The following is a 21,667-nucleotide window of genomic DNA, read 5'->3' on the forward strand; positions in this document are numbered from 1 at the left end:
TGATTCATAATTTCTGTAAGTTTCACTGTGTCCCTGTTTAGTTTCTGTTTCCACGATCTGTCCATTGGTGAAAGTGGTGTGTTGAAGTCTCCCACTATTATTGTATGAGGTGCAATGTGTGCTTTGAGATTTACTAAAGTTTCTTTAATGAATGTGGCTGCCTTTGTATTTGGAGCATAAATATTCAGGATTGATAGTTCCTCTTGGAGGATTTTACCTTTGATGAGTATGAAGTGTCCCTCCCTGTCTTTTTTAATGACTTTGGGTTGGAAGTCAATCTTATCAGATATTAGAATGGCTACTCCAGCTTGTTTCTTCATACCATTTGTTTGGAAAATTGTTTTCCAGCCTTTCATTCTGAGGTAGTGTCTATCTTTTTCTCTGAGATGAGTTTCCTGTAAGCAGCAAAATGTTGGGTCTTGTTTGTGTAGCCAGTTTGTTAGTCTATGTCTTTTTATCGGGGAGTTGAGTCCATTGATATTAAGAGATATTAAGGAAAAGTAATTGTTGTTTCCTGTTATTTTTGTTGTTAAAGTTGGCATTCTGTTCTTGTGGCTGTCTTCTTTTAGGTTTGTTGAGTGATTACCTTCTTGTTGTTTCTAGGGCATGGTTCCTGTCCTTGTATTGGTTTTTTTCTGTTATTATCCTTTGAAGGGCTGGATTCGTGGAGAGATAATGTGTGAATTTGGTTTTGTCGTGGAATACTTTGGTTTCTCCATCTATGTTAATTGAGAGTTTGGCTGGGTATAGTAGCCTGGGCTGGAGTTTGTGTTCTTTTAGTGTCTGTATAACATCCGTCCAGGATCTTCTGGCTTTCATAGTCTCTGGTGAGAAATCTGGTGTAATTCTGATAGGCTTGCCTTTATATGTTACTTGGCCTTTTTCTCTTACTGCTTTTAGTATTCTGTCATTATTTAGAGCATTTGTTATTCTGATTATTATGTGTCGGGAGGTATTTCTTTTCTGGTCCAGTCTATTTGGAGTTCTGTAGGCTTCTTGTATGTTCATGGGTATCTCTTTCTTTAGATTTGGGAAGTTTTCTTCTATAATTTTGTTGAAGATGTTTGCTGGTCCTTTGAGTTGAAAATCTTCATTATCATCCACTCCTATTATCCGTAGGTTTGGTCTTCTCATTGTGTCCTGTATTTCTTGGATGTTTTGAGTTAGGATCTTTTTGCATTTTCCATTTTCCTTGATTGTTGTGAGGATGTTCTCTATGGAATCTTCTGCACCTGAGATTCTCTCTTCCATCTCTTGTATTCTGTTGCTGATGCTCGTATCTATGGTTCCAGATTTCTTTCCTAGGGTTTCTATCTCCAGTGTTGCCTCATTTGGGTTTTCTTTATTGTGTCTACTTCACTTTTTAGGTCTAGTATGGTTTTGTTCACTTCCATCATCTGTTTGGATGTGTTTTCCTGTTTTTCTGTAAGGACTTCTACCTGTTTGATTATGTTATCCTGTTTTTCTTTAAGGATTTGTAACTCTTTAGCAGTGTTCTCCTGCAATTCTTTAAGGGATTTTTGTGCTTCCTCTTTACTGTCTTCTACCTGTTTACCAGTGTTCCTTTTTATTTCTTTAAGTGTGTTATTAAAGTCCTTCTTGAAGTCTTCTACCATCATCATGAGATATGCTTTTAGATCCGTGTCTAGCTTTTCCGGTGTGTTGGGGTGCCCTGGACTGGGCAAAGTGGGAGTGCTGGGTTCTGATGATGGTGAGTGGTCTTGGTTTCTGTTAGTAAGATTATTACGTTTACCTTTCGCCATCTGGTAATCTCTGGGGTTAGTTGTTGTCGTTGTCACTGTTTAAAGATTGGAGCAGAAGCTGTGTTCCACTCACCAGCAGTCTCAAAATCCTGTGGCGGGGGTACTGGGTAGCTTGCGGGTGTCAGCCGACCCTGCGCTCTAGCTACCCTGGTGCTGGTCAGGCCGGAAGAGGCCTGTGGTCCTACTCAGGCTGGGTTTTCTGCTTCCCTAACTAATGCAGTCTCAGGTCCCACGCGCAATTGGATTGGAGCAGAAGCTGTGTTCCACTCACCAGAAGTCTTAAGATCCTGTGGCGGGTGTTGTGGGTAGCTGGCGAGTGTCAGCTGACCCTGCGCCCTAGCTACCCCGGCGCTTTTCTGACCAGAGAGGCTTGTGGCCCTACTGAGGGCGGATTTCTGCCTCGCCATACCACTCTTGTGTGTATACATGAAGGACTCTAAGTCTACATTCTAGAGAGACATTTGCAAGTCTGTGTGGTGTATGCCTTTGATCCAAGTACTTGGGAGGCAGAGGCAGGCAGATCTCTGAGAACTAAGTCAGCCTGGTCCAGAATAGCTGGTCCAGGGCTACACAGATAAGCCCTGTCTCAAGAAACCAGATAGATAGATAGATAGATAGATAGATAGATAGATAGATAGATAGATCTATATATAAACAGGTGGAAATTGCTGGTGGAGTGGTTACAATGTCTCTTACAAATAATAATTGCTGATTTTCTGTTGATTCTAACTAGTTTCATAAAGAATTAATACATTACTCATACAATTCAAAGGTTGGAATGCTATGAATAACTCGTGAAATTGCAAATATTAATTTTATGGAACTTGTCTGTTTGAGGAGGTCAAAGGGAAGAATCGGGTAAGGCTGTTTACTCTGCTCCGGGTTGGTGGCAAGACTAGATGCAGTGTGGTGAGGCAGCTGTGGAAACCCCCTGGCCTCCTTGGGGAGGTGGACATTTGGCAGGACATAAAAGTAGATGCCACCATTGCCCCTTCTCAGCAGCCCAATTTGAATGAAGTATTGTCTAGAATAGGACAAGCATGTTCTAAATTAATTAGGATTAAGCCTCCTCTGTCTCATGCGCCATCAGGTTGCAGACTTTCCATACAGGCTGGGTTCTTCACTAGCTACTAAGGGGCAGACATGCTCTCTGCAAGCAGAGCTGGCACAGAACCGAAAACTAGGAACCAGGCCTGAGTCAGAGTCCAGCCATTCCAGGAATTCTGCTGCCCACAATGAGTACATTATCTTGTATTCCATTTGACACTCGGGTCTTTATAGCCACTGATAAATAACCCAAAATAACCAAACATGATGGCACTGTTGCCAAGGAACAGTCACTTTCAGAGAAAAAAATAGATCTTATGACATATTCAAAATATGTATTGTGTATATGGAGCTTTGCATATTTTGAATAAGGTCATATAACTTCCTGAATAAGGCTACATATTAGAGGCATATTGTAGTATCCAGTAGGAGACACATAAAGTAAAATCCATATTATGAACTGAAAACTATATGATGTAGTTAATGGGTTTTTTTTTTCTGGCATTTAGGACAACATAGGGTTGTTTACTGAAAGGATATATGATATGCCCAAGATAAACATTTCACATGGAATAAATTCATAGGGGGCATGAAGTCAAATTATTACTTACAACCAATGGTGTTTTCAAAACTTATGATAGCAAGGTAAGAAATAGCTCAGCTCATTATGATTTGAATATCAAATATCCAGTTTGGAAAAAAATAAAAAGATATCATGACCTCTCAAAAACCAATATAAGTCAAAGCAGATTTAAAAGTCACTATATTTTTCTTATTTCTAAATAGAGTATTCCATAAAAATGTACCAAATAATTTTAAATGAACAGGATTACCATATGTTTGAACTAAGAGCTAATGTAAAAAGTGTATGGAGCAATTTGTTATAAATATCACTTGCTTGATTAATATTAAATAAATTTGACCCAAAGCAAATACAAAGCTGGGTGTATAGTTCAGGGACTTTCTCAATAGAAAGCAGTGGCATTCTGGCTATAAGACAAATGAACCCTGTGCCCCATCCAATGGATGACTGTGAGCATCCACTTCTGTATTTGCCAGGCACTCAGGAGACAGCTATATCAGTCTCCCATCAGCTAGCTCTTGTTGGCATCTGCAATAGTGTCTGGGTTTGGTGGTTGTTTAAGGGATGGATCCCCAGGTGGGGCAGTCTCTGGATGGTCATTACTTTAGTCTCGCAACTCTTTCCATGGGTATTTTGTTCCCCCTTCTAAGAAGGATTGAAGTGTCCACACTTTGGTCTTCCTTCTTCTTGAGTTTCATGTGTTTTGCAAATTGTATCTTGGGTATTCTGAGCTTCTGGGCTAATATCCACTTATCAGAGAGTGCATATCATGTGTGTTCTTTTGTGATTTGGGGTCCCCAATGAAGGAGCTAGAGAAATTACCCAAGGAGCTGAAGGGATTTGTAGTCCCATAGGTGGAACAACAATGTGAACTAACCAGTACCCCCCAGAGCTCCCTGGAATTAAACCACCAATCAAAGAACACCCATGGAGGGACTCGTGGCTCTAGCTGCATATGTAGCAGAAGATGGCCTGCTCGGTCATCAATGGGAGGAGAGGCTCTTGGTCCTGTGAAGGTTCTATGCCCCAGTATTGGGGAATGCCAGGGTCAGGAAATGGGAGTGGGTGGGTTGGGGAGAAGGGGGAGTGGGGAGGCTGATAGCGAAGTTTTGGAGGGGAAACTAAGAAAGGGAATAACATTTGAAATGTAAATAAAGAAAATATCTAATAAAAGAAGAAAAAATAATAATTCTTATTAAAACATGGGGAAAAAAGACAAATAAATACAGTGTTTCCTAGCTGGCTTTCCATTGTTGTACTAAGAACAGCTGTAGGAGGTAGTGAGGGGGTGGGGATGGGTGGGAGGGGTTTTCTCACCTAGAGTCTTAGGGTCCTTGCTGACAGGACTGCAGACAGAGGAAATAAGGAGTCAGCAAGGGGAGGGAGGGAGTCAGATGTGGATGGTCAGGGGAATTGAGCAGTTCTAACTGGCTAGCAATCAGGCCTCTTCTGTGGCTCTGACTGACTTAGCAACCATAACAAACACAGACTAATGATTATCCAAGTGGTACAGGCTACGTGTTTGATTTTTTCATTACGTGTCCAGGGTTACAAGTTCAGTTACAATTAGAAAATACAAACAGAACAGACTTTCCTTTTACTAGCCCTATAACTCTGATTTAAAGAATCTAAAGAATTTCTCCACAAGCCAACACACTTATTATATGACACCCTGCTTTTAGGCTGCCAGCATTTGTAGTTTTAAAGCACTCCAGACAAACAGAAAATGTCTGAACCGGTCTTTTTATAAATAGCAAATACATATACCTAGTCCCTTTATTATATGTTTCGTCATCTATGCTATGAAGTAGGAAAGGTTTATTTACTCAATCTATCTTATTTACTGAGTTTTATTCCTCCAGGGGTGTACCTGTACAATCCTCTCTCCTTAAACTACATTTCAGAGAGCTGTAAGCCTATCATTAACGAAGACCTTCCATCTGTAACCTATTCGAGTTTGTAGATTGTCTCTGTTTACCCTGCATCAATTAAACCTCTTGAGTTTGCTCAGGGGCACACACCCCAAGCAGATTCCTGGAGTAATGGCTTCATCTAGCTCTGTGCTTATCTGTGTTTAATGATCCCCAGAGCATAAGGACGACTTCTAAATAGTGGCCAGATAAAGTTAATTTTATTTTCCTAAAATGACTCAGACTTAATTTTTTTCCTCAGGAAAAGACATAAAAATTAATCATTAATGCAGAAAGTCCCTAAGGTTACAACATGCAGAGACCAAAATGCCCCACAGGTTCCCCATAGGTCAGTCTGATGGAGGCATCTTGCCAATCAAGGTTAGCTCTTCCCGGATGACTCCAGTTTGTTCCAAGCTGCCATATAATGAGCTAGCACAGAGTGCAGCACTGTGTTACCGGGAATTTTCAAGTCATGTTAAGTCATACATAGTGAAAATGTATTCGTGTGGATTCAGATTTCTACTCAGTAGTACTCAGGAGTCATGAGCCCAAATGCAAAATAATAAAGCAAAGACAAAGAAAAAAAAGGTAGCAACATTTAAAAACTCATAAATTTAGTTTACTATCTTTTGAAGAGGATATATGAAAATAGAAAAAGGATATTAAATCCTATTTGCATAGTTTTCTGGGGAGGAGTATTGTTTTTTTTTGTTGCTATGTTTGTTGCTTATTTGTTCATTTGTTGTTTGTTTGTTTGTTTGTTTGTTTTGAAGTAGGGTCTCCTGTAGCCCAAGCTGGGCGATGAAGCTGAGAATGGCCTTGAACTCCTGAGTATTATAGACCATCGCCCAAGTGGTAGAATTACAAGAATGTGCCCTGACTTTCTACTCAATTTAATCTGCTCTCAAAAACAAATGGACCTGGGGCCTGAGGAGAGGGCTTTGCAAGATTAAGAACCCGAGGTTGTCCCCAGAGCCCATATAAAAAGCCAGTTGCTATGGTGGCATGTGTTTTTAATGAAAAGATGGTAAGATGGAAGGCAGAGACAGGTGGATCCCTGGAGCTCGCTGACCACGAGTCAAACCCAACACTCATGTGGTCTTCTGACTTCTACAGGCACATGCCTACTCTAATACACACACACACAAGCATACTCACAAACAGGCATACACACAACACAAAAGACAACAAAAAACTAGTTAGAACTTACCCGTTAATATTAACAAACAGAGCATTGCTCAATTCTGTTTGGATTTCCTAATGCCATGATTTTAGTTTCCTGTCAGACTATCATAAAGCTGAAATTAATTAGATGTTCAGTGTGGGTTTAATTGTCTAAAAGACGAAATTCCAACCAACGTTTTTCTTAAAGAGTATATTAAATGTGCAGATTAAATGTCAAAGTACAAGGGCTAGAGAGAAGGCTCAGTGGTTAAGAGCTCTGACTGTTCTTCCAGAGGTCCTGAGTTCAATTCCCAGCAACCACATAGTGACTCACAACCATCTGTAATGGGACCTGATGCCCTCTTCTGGTGTGTCTGAAGACAGCTTCAGTGCACTCACACATAAAATAAATAAAGAAATCTTTTTTTAAAATGTCAAAGTACAAGAGTGTTTAATAAAGTGAACACTTTAGTTTTTTCATTTTCCTCGTTAGCTAAAGAGAACTTAGGATAAACGCATTGTCTCGTTTAGAGTATCTTTGAACTATTTAAATGTGTCCAAATATTACAGAGGCCTATCCTGTTTACTGATTTATTGCTCACCCAGAACATTTTTCATCTTTCTTTTGTATGGATAATGCCTCCTTTCTACTGGAGAAATTGTCTCCTCTTGCAAATATCCCTAGTGAATTTACGGATCACTGGGCTCCCTTTTAACCTAAACCTCAGGCCATGAGGACAAAGGTGAATTGGTGACCTAAATAATGCCGACATAATATCATGCCTCAATTAAACAGGACGGTGTTCTGATCCAGGACCTGGGATTTTAATGCTGTCAATACCAGGTACTTTCCAAGGGCCTTGCTGACCAGCATCCTGAAATTTGATTTCCAGTTTTGAATAAATCTTGTCAGTTTGGTTTCTCCTTTCCTAAGACTAAATCTTTACAGTTGCTCAAGCTTTGAGCTTTTCATCAACTGTGATTGTACAAATATAGGTTTCCCCAGGTAAGGTGCTTACCACAGTCCCTGTGGTGGACGTCTTGCCAGGACAGTTATTAGCCTCTAGCTTCTCCCTTTGCCAGAAGAGAAAGGAGTTGGTAGGACCCCCTCCTTCCATTATAACATAGTTTTGTGCACACTCAGATTTTTTTCAAACAAACAATAAACAATGGACATTACTAAGAAAAGTTTAGCTCCAAATGCCAATCTTTATATTCCTAACACTATGAATAAAGTGACATTTTAATTCTAAACTGTATATATTCTCTTCGAAAGCATCTTTGCACTGTTATTTGAATATCCTGGCCAGGATCATTCCCTTCACATTAGGTCTTTTTCCAAATGAATTCTCGTTAATCACAGTTGTACTTGTGTTTTAGAACACAGTTATTCTATGAAGCTAGCTTCATACTGGATTCATCTCTCTCTGCTTAATCTTTTCCAAGTTACTCTTATTAAAAAACAAAACGTGTACAAATCATTCTAAGTAGCAAAACATCCATGATCCTACTTTGAAAATTAAAATCAAGGGAGTGTCCACGAAGCATTTTTATTTTTGCTCTTTCTATGCTGTGAGTTTCAATCTGTGGGTTTGTTTTATTTTTATCTTTTCTTCCACGGCATTGCATAATGAATCATTGACCTTGAACTATGAGGTGTACTCACACGACAGTCTGAATTTTAGTAGTTCAAATAAAATTTCATTCTCCAATATAAATCTTGCAATCATTTCCTCAAGACACCAAAAACAATTTTAATGACTATGATTTTTTTTAAGTAATCTAAAGTTAAAACATAAGAATCATATGTTTGTGGTCAATGTGGTAGGAGAAGTATTCAAAGAGGATGGAATGACTCAATTTTAAAAATTTCCAACCTTAACATTTGACTTGCCCTACAATTTTCTAAGGGACATCCCCACTTGGACTCTCTTTCTCAAGGTCAGTTGAACTCCTCTCTGTTTATCTCTCGTCTGTTCTGTTAAGCAAACTTCTGCCTACTCTGTTTAAGAAGTTTTTGCTTTGTCTTCAGCTAGTGATCCATCGTTAGAGTCAAATGCTGATAGGATATTACATTTGACTCTTTCTGTTTCTCTAGTCCTGTGATCCAGTGACCTCTCATGTTTTGCTAAATTTTACACTATCCAAACTTACCATTGAACTAGCACAGATGTCGTGAAGACAGCACTTGAAGAGCCCCTATTCCTGGGAGTCCATGCAGCATAAGAATTATGTAACTGAAGTCACTCTATTCTTGACTTGATTCTGATCAGGGAAGGCAATCTGTTAAGCACTTCCCTAATTAGTTCCTTGATTTGGCTTTATTCTGAACAAGCTATTAAAAACAAAACAAAACAAAACAGCCTTAGGGACTCTGAGATTCCCTATTCCTTATGATACCTGCCTCTAAGTAGCAATGAAGCTTCCTCAAAAGAAATTGTGGCCCTTTTGTGAATGTGGGCTCCTGAAATTCTATATAACTTTAAAATAGAAAACTCAGCCCTCACTACCTGGTATGGAACTGAGTCCTGATGCCATGACCTGAAGATTTAGAACATCTGACATTGACGATCACACCATCTAGAAATCTAGAAATCCTTGTTATGATGTTATGTTACTGAATTCAATCTTTATGCAATCATGTCCTGTTATCCCTAAGACTTTGACATACACATTGATGAACACCTTTCCCTATAGGTTGCCCCACAGACAGATCAGTTGCTCCATCTTAGATGGTTGTAGATCATTGCATACCTAGCTTCCCAATAAATGTCTTCAATTCCAGCCTCTCTGCCTTCCAAAACACTTAAACATCTAATAAAATACAACTCATCATTCCACCCCACAGGCCAAGTTTAAAACTTGGGATTATTCAGGGTAAACAATTGACTACGTGGCTTCATAGCAGCAGGGTGGAAGTTATACCTCCTCCTCCTGCTGCAACATCAGACTGTCTCCACTCTTACCATCGCTCACAATGATCACTGTGAGCGAATGTGAGCACATGACTCCATTGTAGACGTCACCCTACCCATTACTGTTTGTTGTTCTACTTGAAATGACCATCTGACAGCTCCCATGTTCTAAATTAACCTTCCACTTCACTTGTGAGATGATACCCATCCAGCTACGTAGAAATATTCGTACTCTTAATCCATGCTTTGTGGAGACATGTATTCTCTCAATCACTAAGCTCAGGCCACTCTGGTCATGTGTGCTTTATTTATAGTTACAGCTACTCCATTTTCAGAGCCCAATTCAAATCCCACCATGAAAAGATCCTATGACACCCTACCTAAACAAGTCCATTTTCATGTCAATTTACACTACTCCATCCATAGAAGCATCTGACACCAATTGTAATCTTAGTTTCTTCTCTATCCCTGAGGTGATGACAACTCCCTTCCTCTCATTCATCTGAGAGATTTAAGTGTTTTATTTGTTTGCTGAGATTTATAGTACAATGTCAGCCATTGGCTTCGGAAAGCATAACGAATAGAAGAATGTCTTCTATTGGTCCTCAGTCTGTAGAAGCTATGCTATATTTATTTTAAGTAGCAAACATGTATTTCAAATAAGACAATAATGTGTAGTTATAAAATACAATTCAAGTTTAAAGGAAAATAGGGTCTTATATATTCTTAGGGACTGAGCAGCTTCTGTCCTTAAAAAAAAAAAAAAGGTGGGGGGAGGAAGTATTTGTGCTGCATTGTATTTCTACAAAGAGAGCCACAACCGCCACTGTCATAACATGGATAAACACATCAGGCAATAGTGAGTCCAGACTGCTCGTAAACTCTCCAGCTTCTACCTTCAGATCCCACAAGGGTTCCTCAGAGGCCTGTTCCCTTGGGATAACAAAACAGCTGGAGCTAACCTGTGCTGTCCTGGTACGGTACCCATCAGCATCCTCCAGATGTAACAGGAATGATTTTGCTATCAAAAATGTGCCTAAAATACATGACTCCTTCTAATTCCCTGCTGATTCTTTTCAACATAACTTATTCAAGCTAAGATCCACCAAGAGCTACACTGTACTTAAATCACATTCTAAAGTTTCCCTGGAGGGAAAAATAACTATATTTCAATCCCACAACAATAGTTTTGCAAAGCTGGGCTGTCATCCAGAAGATTCTGAATCAATCTTCATGTGCACAGAACAACAAAAACAAAAATCAAAGACACCAATCCAGAGAGACCTTTACATGTGTACCCCAAAGCACAATAAAAATCTATTAAAAATACACACCACTGACCTGTTTACTGGGAGTCAATTATTCATTCCCCTCCTTGGATTTTAAAATTTTACATCATATTGTTATTTATCCCGAACTTAGCGATAAAACTTAACTATTTTTTTCCACACTGCAATTTTTCCCTAAAAATCAAAACTAATAATCTACTAAAAATCCTGTAATGATTTAATCTCCGTTCCATTCTGCATTTACATTTTGGATGTCCACTGGATGTGACTAAACCAAATTATGTCTTCTCTAAAACCTCCATTAGTTCTTGTAAAGCCTTCATAGTACGAAAACCAAAGCCAATAAAACTCACCCTGTCTATCTGAGTCGAATGATCTTCAAGGGGAAATTTAAAATGCCCGAGCCAAATGTTGGAGGTGAGATACCCTCCCTCCCCTTTATAAGTGCCTAAAGATTAAAGGAAAAGATTTTGCTTAGGGAATATATATTCACTTGCAGTTTAGGGTGATGTTTACCAAATATCATAAATACTTAATAGCAACTGTTCCTAGTGCTTCTAGCAAAAGGCAGTAAAAGCAAACATAAACCTCGACAGCAAGAGCCAGAGCCCGACTCCAAATTTCATTCCTCGCCTTCCCCGCCAGACCCCCGCTCAGGAGAGCCCAGAGTCTAACAGTCACCAGGAAGGATGCTGCTGAATCCCAAAGAGAGATGTTATGTGCCCTGGGGAAACGATTAATCATGTAAACGGGAGGAACTACGATAGTCAGAGCCTGAGCCACCAGATCGAGTTCCCTGACTAATCAGTGATGGGCTGGGAGGAGGCCCTCACCGTGCATTCCAATCAATTTTTTTTATTTCAGATTTCTCCCATAAAGCCTGGAGAAACTCTAAAGGTAGAAGATGGTTAACTCCGTGCTGGCAGGGCAAAGATGTCGGAGGCCATTTCCCGAAAATCTTCAACTAGAAATCCCAGCCCAGGATCACAAAGTACATGCAGGAGACTGTGGCAAACCTCACCAACAAAGAAACCCAGATCTCACATCCTGTTGGCAGCAACAGACAAAGCTCACACTCCTTTGGCTAAATACTGTCCACCTGCTCCACTTGCAAAAATTGCTCGTTTAATTGAAAACACGTGTTGTAAAGTTAACAGGCTCCTGGGATCCGGAGGCTCACTTACACACTTACACACACTTACAGAGTTGATGATGCCTTTGAGAGCTTGAAAGCCACCTTTGACAGGGAAAACCTGGTCCTTGGAATCAGCAATTCTCTCCAGCTTTAGAAAAGATGACGAAAGAGGAGGTTTAGACACATCACTCTTTATAATTTAAACTCACATGGGAAATTGTTTCAGTGACATTCATCTGAAAACTTACCGCCTATAACTCATTCATCCTGTGATATATTATTTGTGTTAATGATTATATCACACACACACACACACACACACAAAAACATACACACACAAGATGGTGTTATATAACTGTACATTACAATTAAAACTCAAGTCCTAGAACTGATGGTGAAAAGACCAATTTCCCTCCAGAGATACTACCGTGAAATGAACTAAAGTCACTGGATACAAAGCCAAAGGAGCATGGATGTCTAATTGCTGTCTAATAGGAGAGTCTAGAATCTTAGCCATTTACCCACACAAAAAAATGTAAAGGAAAAATGATTTGTAAGAAAACTTTATGAAAAAAAAAGGTGTAGATGAAAAATCTTAAAGATTTCTAAATGGATTCTTCACATTCCCACACAAGAAAATTTTCAAATCAAAATAAGAATTCTAAACTATCACCATTGTCTCACTGATTAAGGTAAAGGAATATTCACATAACATTAATCTAAGCATTTATCTTCTCTTAAGATCCTCACCAAATAAATATCCAAGGAATTTATTTTGAGTTTAATTTTCCGTTTTAGGAGAGCTCAGAACACAATCTCCATTAGCCACAGCAAAAGAGCTCATTTATATACCTTTAAGGCAAGTGAGTGAGTTACAGTTAATGTGTCATAACTCACCTGAGCTTGTTCAAAATCAAGGACCCCAACGCAGTAAACACTAGCGCCAAGTGACCTGGACTTCTTTGCCTATAAGGAAACAAAAATAGAAGAGAGATGGAAGAGGGGAGGAGGGAGGGCACAAGGGATGGAGGAGAGAGAGAGAGATTTAAATAAGCGACATGTGCAGACGCAGCAGTGCAACATTGGGTGTGTAGACAGCTTCACCTTAGCACTCACCTCGTTCTCTGCATAAGATGGTACCAGGCCGTCCAGCTTACCGTCCGTCAAAGCAATTATGATACTGGAGGTTTTTAAGCCTCCTGCATTTTGAATTTGTTCGTTTGCCTGAAAAAATGAAGAATAATTATACAGCTGACAATTTCATTTTCACTTTTAACCAGCACTGTCTGTGGAGCTGACTGTGTAGGCCTGACAAAATAAAGATATTAAGGGCTACAGAATAATAGAATTATATCATACAGAATTATATGTTTATATGAATTAATTTACAAAAACAGGTATTTCTGTTAGCCTTTTTATTGGAAATATGTGTGTATTCATATAGAAGAGTCACTACACCTGGGTTCCTGTGATATAGCCTTTTATACCTATGATTGATTGATCTGAAACTAACCCCAGAGGGAAACAGGCTTGTTAGGAGACAAGATGTAAACAAACTTCCTATCAACACTCAGAAAATGGTGTTCTCTATCATCCTCATGTCTAGGATAGACTAGACCATTGGAAAAATAGACATACATATGGAAACGGATTTCTCCTTATAGAATAAGAAAGCACATCTCCCCTAGTTCGAAATGTCCGATAACTTACAAGCTTTAGTCCTTCATGGATGTATGTTTCTCCGACTGGGTGAACGGCCTTTAAATCCTCCAGTCCTTTGCCAATTTTGTATCTGAAAAGGGGGAGATCGAGCAAAGGCTATAACAAACACTTTCTGAACAACTTAGGTCTCCACCAGTAAGAAACAAGGGAAAGGATGTGGCCTCTGAGTTCAGATGCTCCTCATCCTTCCTATCATGGTAACAGGCATGTGGTAATTTATGAATTTTAACCATGCAATCATAAAGACAATAGTAGGTCATGGAATCAAAGTGCATCATACGCTGGTGACCCAGGAGCCTTTGGTGACACCTGCTTCATTAAGTAACAAGGAGTCCAGTATGCTTCCTCTCATACAAAGAAGTACAAAAATGAGGTATCTCAGACTCCCTATTGACCACACTCACCCCACCTTCCCAAAAGGGAACATTGCCTCCCTGCCTTATAGATGCTTACAAACTCTTACAGACTAATATTCACCCTTTCTCATAGAAAGTAAAATGCTCTACTTCAGTCTCAGTCTTGCTAGGTCTTACATCTCAGGACTTCACTGTTAGAGGACCTGTTCACACACTCAGGCTCCTGAATATTCTTCTTTTGAATATAGTAGAAATTTAATATGGATTTAACTAATGAATGAATGAGTGAATGAATGAATGGGTGAATAAATCAATGGATAGGTGGGTGGGCAGTAAAGACATAAATGGATGGAATGAATGAATGAATGCGTGAATAAATCAATGGATAGATGAATGGGTAGTAAACAGATAAATGGATAGATGGACAAGAGGACAATGCACTCTTGTTAGAGATAATGTGAATGAGAAAACTAAATAAACATCTTTTTCCTTCTCTTCCTCCCTCATCTCCTCTTCCTCCTCATGTTCTTCATCTTCTTAGACACAGTCTTACTATGGAGTCCCGACTGATCTAGAATTCATTGTGTAGACCAGGCTAGCAAACTTGAAGAGACCCATGTGCTTCTACCTCTGGAGTGCTAGGATCAAAGGAATGGATCACTGCTGGGAACCTACCAGCACCAGCTCTCTCTGGAAGGCAGCTGGTGGGGAACAGCTGTGGAGATTGGGGTCAGGCCAATAGCAGACTGGGCTCAGTGACAGTGATGGGTCAATACAACTGACGGAACAAAACTTAATTATCTGGGGCTGGCAAGAATGCCCAGCAAGAAACTCTGAACTCTCCTTTCAGTGTACATACATATAGACAGACAGACAGACAGTTATACATTTGGTAGCAGCAGGGAATTAAGTAAAGGGTTAATTGTTAGAGTTCTTTTCTCTTTTGATCAGGAGCCTCCCACTGGCCAGGCAAGCAGCTTGGACTCCTTAACTCTTCATGAACCAGAAAGTAAAGAAAGGAAAATAATTTAAAAATATACACAGACTCATACACACTCATACACACAAACATTCTGGTTGGGTCTGACCATCTGTCTCAATCAACTCCACAGTATTTATGCATGCTTACATTCATAGACATATACCTATACATGCATATATAGATAAACAGACATATACACTTGGTAGATGGGGCTGAGCTCCAAATACCATACATATACATTTAGTGGAGTGGTGGATGGATGGAGCAGAGGCCCCAAAGCCACACTTTATTTCTTTTCTCTGGCCTTTTTGTAGACAAAGTTCTTAGACAATACATCATGGATAGAATGTTACACCAAAGGGGAGTTACAGAAGGATGTGGACAGTAAGATCAAAGCAGTGTTCCACTCTGTAAGCTCATTATAAGTTCAGAGCAATGGCTTCACATGGCCTTGCTTTAACATAGAGCACATCTGTGGCTTCATCCTTGGATCTGACCTAGAATGAATGTTTTTCCTTGATCACAAATTTGTCCCAAGCCTATTTCTCTTTTCAGTGTAATTGGGAAAGCTCATTGTATTCCTTATTATGCAGCCTTTAATATTTTATGAGGAATGGGCACATTCTATTCTTGATTCTAAGTTTATTACATCTTTCTGGCAAAGCAACTAAAACCATCTCTTAAAACTTTCTTCCTAAAATTATTTGAATCAAATCAGAAAAGTTATAAAATCATTAAATCATCTAAACAGTATTAATTCATGAAAGTTCGCCTTTATGTTGATCTGCAGAAAATTTGCTCAATAGGGTGGGCTAATGCCGAGGAATCCTTAGGCTATGCAATAGTGACAGGAAAGGTATATCAGCTGCAAGAAGCAATCCTGAGATAAAGTCTCTTGGGACCTTGCCTCTCAGAGCTCACCCATCATAGACTATGCAAAAATGTCGGGCCATCGTCAGGAAAGTCACCTTAGCCTTAGCCTCTCCTAGATACAGATCACCATCTCTGGTGAAGAGTATTTTTTTCATATAACTGATTTATTGCACCAATGGAAAATATCTAACTGGAGTGTGTCTATAAAGTTAATAAAAGCTATTTCATCTGAATGATTAAAGGAAGACCCACACTTTAGGGTTTTAAGTGTTCGTATCAAAATCTCTTTTTTAAAAACTACTAATAATCCTAAGAGATAAAATATTGTTATAGAAATAGTCCAAAATACATTCAATTTTTTGATTTTTTTTATTTTATTTTGTTGTTTTTGCATTTGATAGGTTATTTGTTATGCCCACTAGGTTGGTCTTGAACTCAGTACCCTCTGTCTCAAATTCCTGAGTACTGGAATCACAAGCATGTGTCAACCACACCTATGTGTTAATTTTGCAGAAATCCTTTTGTTTTGTTTTGCTTTGCTTTTATTCTTTGAGACAAGGTTTCCTATGTAGCACTGGCTGTCCTGAAACTCACTCTGTAGACTAGGCTGCCCTTGAACTCAGAGATCTACTTCCTCTGCCTCCCAAGTGCTATGATTAAAGGTATGTGCCTCCCCACTATCACCTGGCTTGAGATGTTAATTTTAAAGGTTCAGAAAAGATTTAAAAAATAATAACTCTTAGTTCTTAATAGAAGAAAAAAGATGCTTTAAATGTAAATCTGGAACTATAAATAGAATTAATATCCTTTAAAGAAACAGTGACTAGTGTCCATATTACTGGAGATGACAGATAAAAGAGGTGGATTATAAAAATAATATCATCCTAATATCAGAGACTATTGAGGAGTCTTACAAAGAATTTCATGTGTACATTATGTGTATGCACTTGTTTGTAACACATGGTTATAACACATAAAATTAATAGGAAATATATTTAAATGTTTCAATAAGCCATGTACCAGTGTTTCACACATTTTAAAAATAACTAATTGATTATATTTTAACAGCATTAATGCTTGGTTTAAAAAAACACTTACTCATAGCCTTTAGCTGATTTTACTATACTCTAACTTCTATCCTTATCTATATTAAAATTTTACTATGCTGAAACATAGTCTCTTATATCATTTTACCTAACTAATTAATTTAACTGTTCACATCTCAGTGAGACCAGAGGTTTGGTATAGCTGCCTCTGTCTTCCACTGCTGACGTAGTCATGTGTTCTGAGCCTGCTACTCACTATAATGCCTCTTGCAAAATAAATGCCTGATAAAATTTCAATCCTCCATAAGAAATAATCATATTTCTGCAGACGACGCAGTAAATACTATAATGTATACGTTTGTTTTGTGTAAATATTTATATTTGAGATCTATGGAAACAACTTGAGACTGATTTTGTCTGAGTAGAGATAAATATCAAATATTTGGTATTTCCCCGAAATGAGTGACACTGTGTCCTCAAGCATTAATGTTTTCTGTCAAAAGAGAGAGAGACAACTGATGTGCAAGCTTACACAAACAGAATCTGTGTGGTAAAAATAGCCCTCTCATTGGCTCAGGCCCACTCACCACTGCATGTAAGAGTCTGAAGCATGAGCAAGGCTGAGTATAGGGAAACGATTGTGGGATTCAGTCTTTTCAAGGCACTGCTAGTTCAATCGGGTAGCAGAGAACGTATCAAGGGTCTCCATCTTTAGAGTGCCTACCACCTGCATGCCCCTCCAAACTGCACGGTGGCAGTCCATCATGTTTGTGTTACAAGACAAAAATAAAGTGCTCCTTGCCCAGAGCCAGTGACGTGGGCACACATGGGGCAGGTGTGGGCCACCTACAACAGTAAGTATCCAGGCTGTCAGTCTCTTTAGGGAAACTGGAACCCAGGCCAAGGCAGGGCCAAAAACAAGGGGCTTCGAACCTGTAAGTGTTCTAAGTCTCTCAGTCTTCAGCAAGCGAGAAGGGAAAGGATGCTGTAGAGGAAGGACAGAAGTCTCACGCTCAAGATGCTGGGACAGAGGACTGTAAAGGAGACTGGGACAAGTGGCAAGAAATCGGGTAGGAAACGGTGGGGCTGCAAAGAGATGCTCAAGTCATCCTGAAAGCCCCACTTCATCGGGCTTACTTCGATGTAATGCTATGTCAGCTACTAGGAAGGGTAATACTGAAACCACATCAGTATTTGTTTGAAGCCGTTGCCCGGGATACTGCTATCATCCGAAAGCCCATGAGGCCCCACAGCTGCTGTCACCTTTGAGTACTTACTTACACTTCCTCCTTTCTACTTTTTACAGCTGTGTCAACCCTCTTTCAATTCCAAACGTCTATTCCTCTTTCTTCTCAATTACAGAAGCAGATTCTCTTCTCATACAATCTATCTTGATTTTTCCCCTCCCTCTACTCCTCCCAGTTCCTCCCTACCTCCTCTCCCATCCAGATCCGCTCCTGTTCTGTCTCTCATTAAAAGAGAAAGGGCTTCTAGGAGCTCTTATGTCAACTTGTATCTTGCCTGGACTGCCTAAAAGCCTGCAGTAAATGTCCTAATTGGTCACAAAATTCTGTTAGCTTCTTATAGCTACCTATTTATTTAATCTTGTTTTCCAGGATCTTACCTAGTTTTACATGGTTTATTAATGTTATTATGCCCCACAAAGACTCAAGTATGTTTTAGAAGAGGACAGGACTAAAACAAATACAAGTGTTTATTAAATATCTGTTTGTCGCTTGTTCATTTTTAATTAAGAACCACCGAACAAACCCCCATAATCAACTAGAGAAAGATGGAGGGAAGAGACAAAGAGAAGAGGAAGAGAGGGGGATGGGGAGACAGAGAACCTACACACTGATTCTTATAGGGAACATTGAGGTCTAGCAGGGTCACTCAGATGTCTCTGCTGAGGAGTAAGGAAAGGGGGAGGGGAAGGGAGGTAAAGGGAAGGGGAGGTAAAGAGAAAGGAAGGGAAGAGAAGGGGAGGGGAGGGGAGGGGAGGGAAGGGGAAAGGGAAGAGGAGGGAAGGGGGAAGGGAAGGGGGAAGGGAAGGGAAGGGAAGGGAAGGGAAGGGAAGGGAAGGGAAGGGAAGGGAAGGGAAGGGAAGGGAAGGGAAGGGAAGGGAAGGGAAGGGAAGGGAAGGGAAGGGAAGGGAAGGGAAGGGAAGGGAAGGGAAGGGAAGGGAAGGGAAGGGAAGGGAAGGGAAGGGAAGGGAAGGGAAGGGAAGGGAAGGGAAGGGAAGGGAAGGGAAGGGAGAGTGCATTATACTAAGAACTTCTAGCTTACCTAACTTTAACACTGACCATGATTTTGGAGCTCTCCATTGCTTACCAAGTTTACCATTCAGGTTTACTGGAGGGGTCTGGACCAAACAGGATAGTCTCTTAAACCATAGCTAGACTTTCTGGATTGCATTGATCAAGATGGGCATAGACTGATAGAAAGAACATAAATTAATTTTCAAAGCCAACCTTGTTTCCTCATCTGTAAAACATTTTCTTGACAGACCCTTTATGGGAATGGATGGTGAATGGTAAGTCCTTGAGGGAACTAAGGTCACTGAGTCCCAGCTCCTGCTCCTAGCTCTTGTTCTCTGTTAGAATGACTCTGCTCACCTAGTCACTCTCTTCTTGACTGCAAGCAGCGCTCACACATGCAAAGATCAGGAGAGGAAGTAGAGACCCAGGAGGAAGTGCAGACAAAAGAGGAAGTAAGAGAAAAATGAGAACAGTTATATCAAAGCTTTGACAAGGGAAAGGTAACGAAGAAGAACTATGACTGAGCCCCAAACTCACGGGGTACCACAACAGCAAAAGCAACCGACTGCAGACTGAGTCATTTCTTTAAACTCAGGTTTTGAGACACGGTTCATATCCCAACCTGGCCTCAAACTCACGACCCTCCCGCCTTAACCTCCAGGTGCGTTAGGTCATGATGTCTACAACCTTGCACACTTATAAAAACCCATCTTCACTGGGCCTTTTGCTGACTTTTGTTCTTGTCACTAATCCTGAAACAACTGTTGGCTAGCATACCAGTTATTTCAATAGACCTATGTATGTTCGATACGATAAGTAATCTGTAGATGGCTGAAGGCATTGATGAGGATACGTGCGGGTTACATACAAATACTACTGCCTTATTCAAAGTATTTGAGCATGTGCGGGTTTGGGTATGTGACAGTGGTACTCAAAGCCATCCCTCCACACATACTGAGGGCAATTTGCTATGGAAAGCTATCTAATGAAGTAGGATGACCTAGCGGTTGGAGTAAAACAGAGGTGAAGTGAAACCCTGGTTCTATGAGCAACACACTGTATACCTGTAAGCGGTTATGTAGCTTTCCTGAATCCAGTTTCTATGCCAGTGAAATATAAATAGTAATGTCTGTCTGGATTTTTGTGTATGACATCATTCAGCAGCACTGAGCTTTTAGAACATTGCAAGGGCTTTGAGCTTTCAGAACATTGCAAGGGCTTAGACCCGGTGTATAACCAGAGAGATTCAGAAGGAGTACGGCCCAAAGCAGAATTCCCATTTTCCCTTTAGACTCCTGGGATGCTCTTCTAGGAAACCCGCATATGGTGACACGGGCTGGACTCCTGGTGACATAATGGGGGAACTGACAATCCCTAAAGCTGGACTGTGTGGCCTCAAAGCTTGTAAACCTGATATCATCTCACACTTGTAGCCATGGCTACCTCATATAGGACTTACTGGAATAGTGATATGAATACCCCGGAGCTATGCAAAACTCAAATGGGTTTGCACATGCAATGTACTGGCGACATGTGTGTTCAGAGTTAATATTCCTTTGTCCTATGTTTTCCATCAGGGACAGAACAAGGCCATCTGCTGGTCAACCCTCAGTTCTCCCTTCTTTGATCCCTGAACTAAGTAACAAACATGACACCAAGGCCAAGCATGAGACTTTACCCTTGATTGGCAGCTCTTGCATAGACACAGGAGTTCCTGGTGACTCAGGTCCCAGAGGCACCAAGGCAATGCAAGTTACTGTCATTGCCCTTGATTGCTTAGCATAACCAGGTGATAAAATCCTATTGCTGAAGCCGGGCGTGGTGGCACACACCTTTAATCCCAGCACTCGGGGGCAGAGGCAGGTGGATTTCTGAGTTCAAGGCTAGCCTGGTCTACAAAGTGAGTTCCAGGACAGCCAGGGCTATACAGGGAAACCCTGTCTTGAAAAACAAAAACAAAAACCCTATTGCTGAAGACCATTCACTTTGGATGTAGGAGACAGAGAACTCACCAGTTTACATCATGTCAGGGAACACTGTGCAGGCTGCAAGGGGAGAAAAACATCAACGGTCTTACCCAGTACCTGATCCTACATGCTACAATACCAGCCTACCCAGCAAAACATGTCCACGGGTCCAATAGTGGTATATAGTTAGGGATTAATAAACTACTATCCGATGGGCTATGAAGCCTGCTTTGTAGGATTTTATGTCTGATGCTATCTATAAACCTTGTCAAAAGCTTATGAGGGGACAGAGCATGGGTACTAGGAGAAACAACAATTTTCCACATGATCATGATGTCAAAGTGAATTCTAAAATATTCATGCTTATGTCTATAGAACTGATATCAACTTTGGTCAGAGATTCTTTTGTCAGTGGGTAGAGGTTAATGCAGAGACTCATAATTGGTCAGAGGGACCAGTATAAATGAAACCGATGGATGGACCTAGAGAAGATTCTCCAGTGGGGTAACTCAAACTCAGAGAGACAAACATGTCATGTCCTCTCTCATCTGAGTGTACCACATGGCTGAAATGCAAAGTCCAGGAAACCATACAGAGATGGTTAGGTGGCTTGGGACGGAAGTAGCAGGATACAGGTGACATGAAGAGGAAAAA

General features: G+C 40.3%; 1 protein-coding gene across 1 annotated transcript in view; it reads right to left on the reverse strand.

Moving 5' to 3' along the window:
• Antxr2 (ANTXR cell adhesion molecule 2) overlaps positions 1-21,667 on the reverse strand; it is a 135,966-nt gene that overhangs the window by 103,277 nt on the left and 11,022 nt on the right. Inside the window, exons 4-7 of the mRNA XM_021163097.3 lie at positions 13,520-13,601; positions 12,926-13,033; positions 12,707-12,775; positions 11,877-11,957 (exon numbers count right to left, since the gene is read on the reverse strand). Of these exons, the coding sequence (XP_021018756.1) occupies positions 11,877-11,957; positions 12,707-12,775; positions 12,926-13,033; positions 13,520-13,601 (340 nt within the window). The remainder of the gene's footprint in view (positions 1-11,876; positions 11,958-12,706; positions 12,776-12,925; positions 13,034-13,519; positions 13,602-21,667) is intronic.

The sequence above is a fragment of the Mus caroli genome, unplaced genomic scaffold (genome assembly GCF_978045245.1).
Source record: "Mus caroli unplaced genomic scaffold, Mus_caroli_1 scaffold_4, whole genome shotgun sequence".
In the NCBI taxonomy this organism is placed as follows: domain Eukaryota; kingdom Metazoa; phylum Chordata; class Mammalia; order Rodentia; family Muridae; genus Mus; species Mus caroli.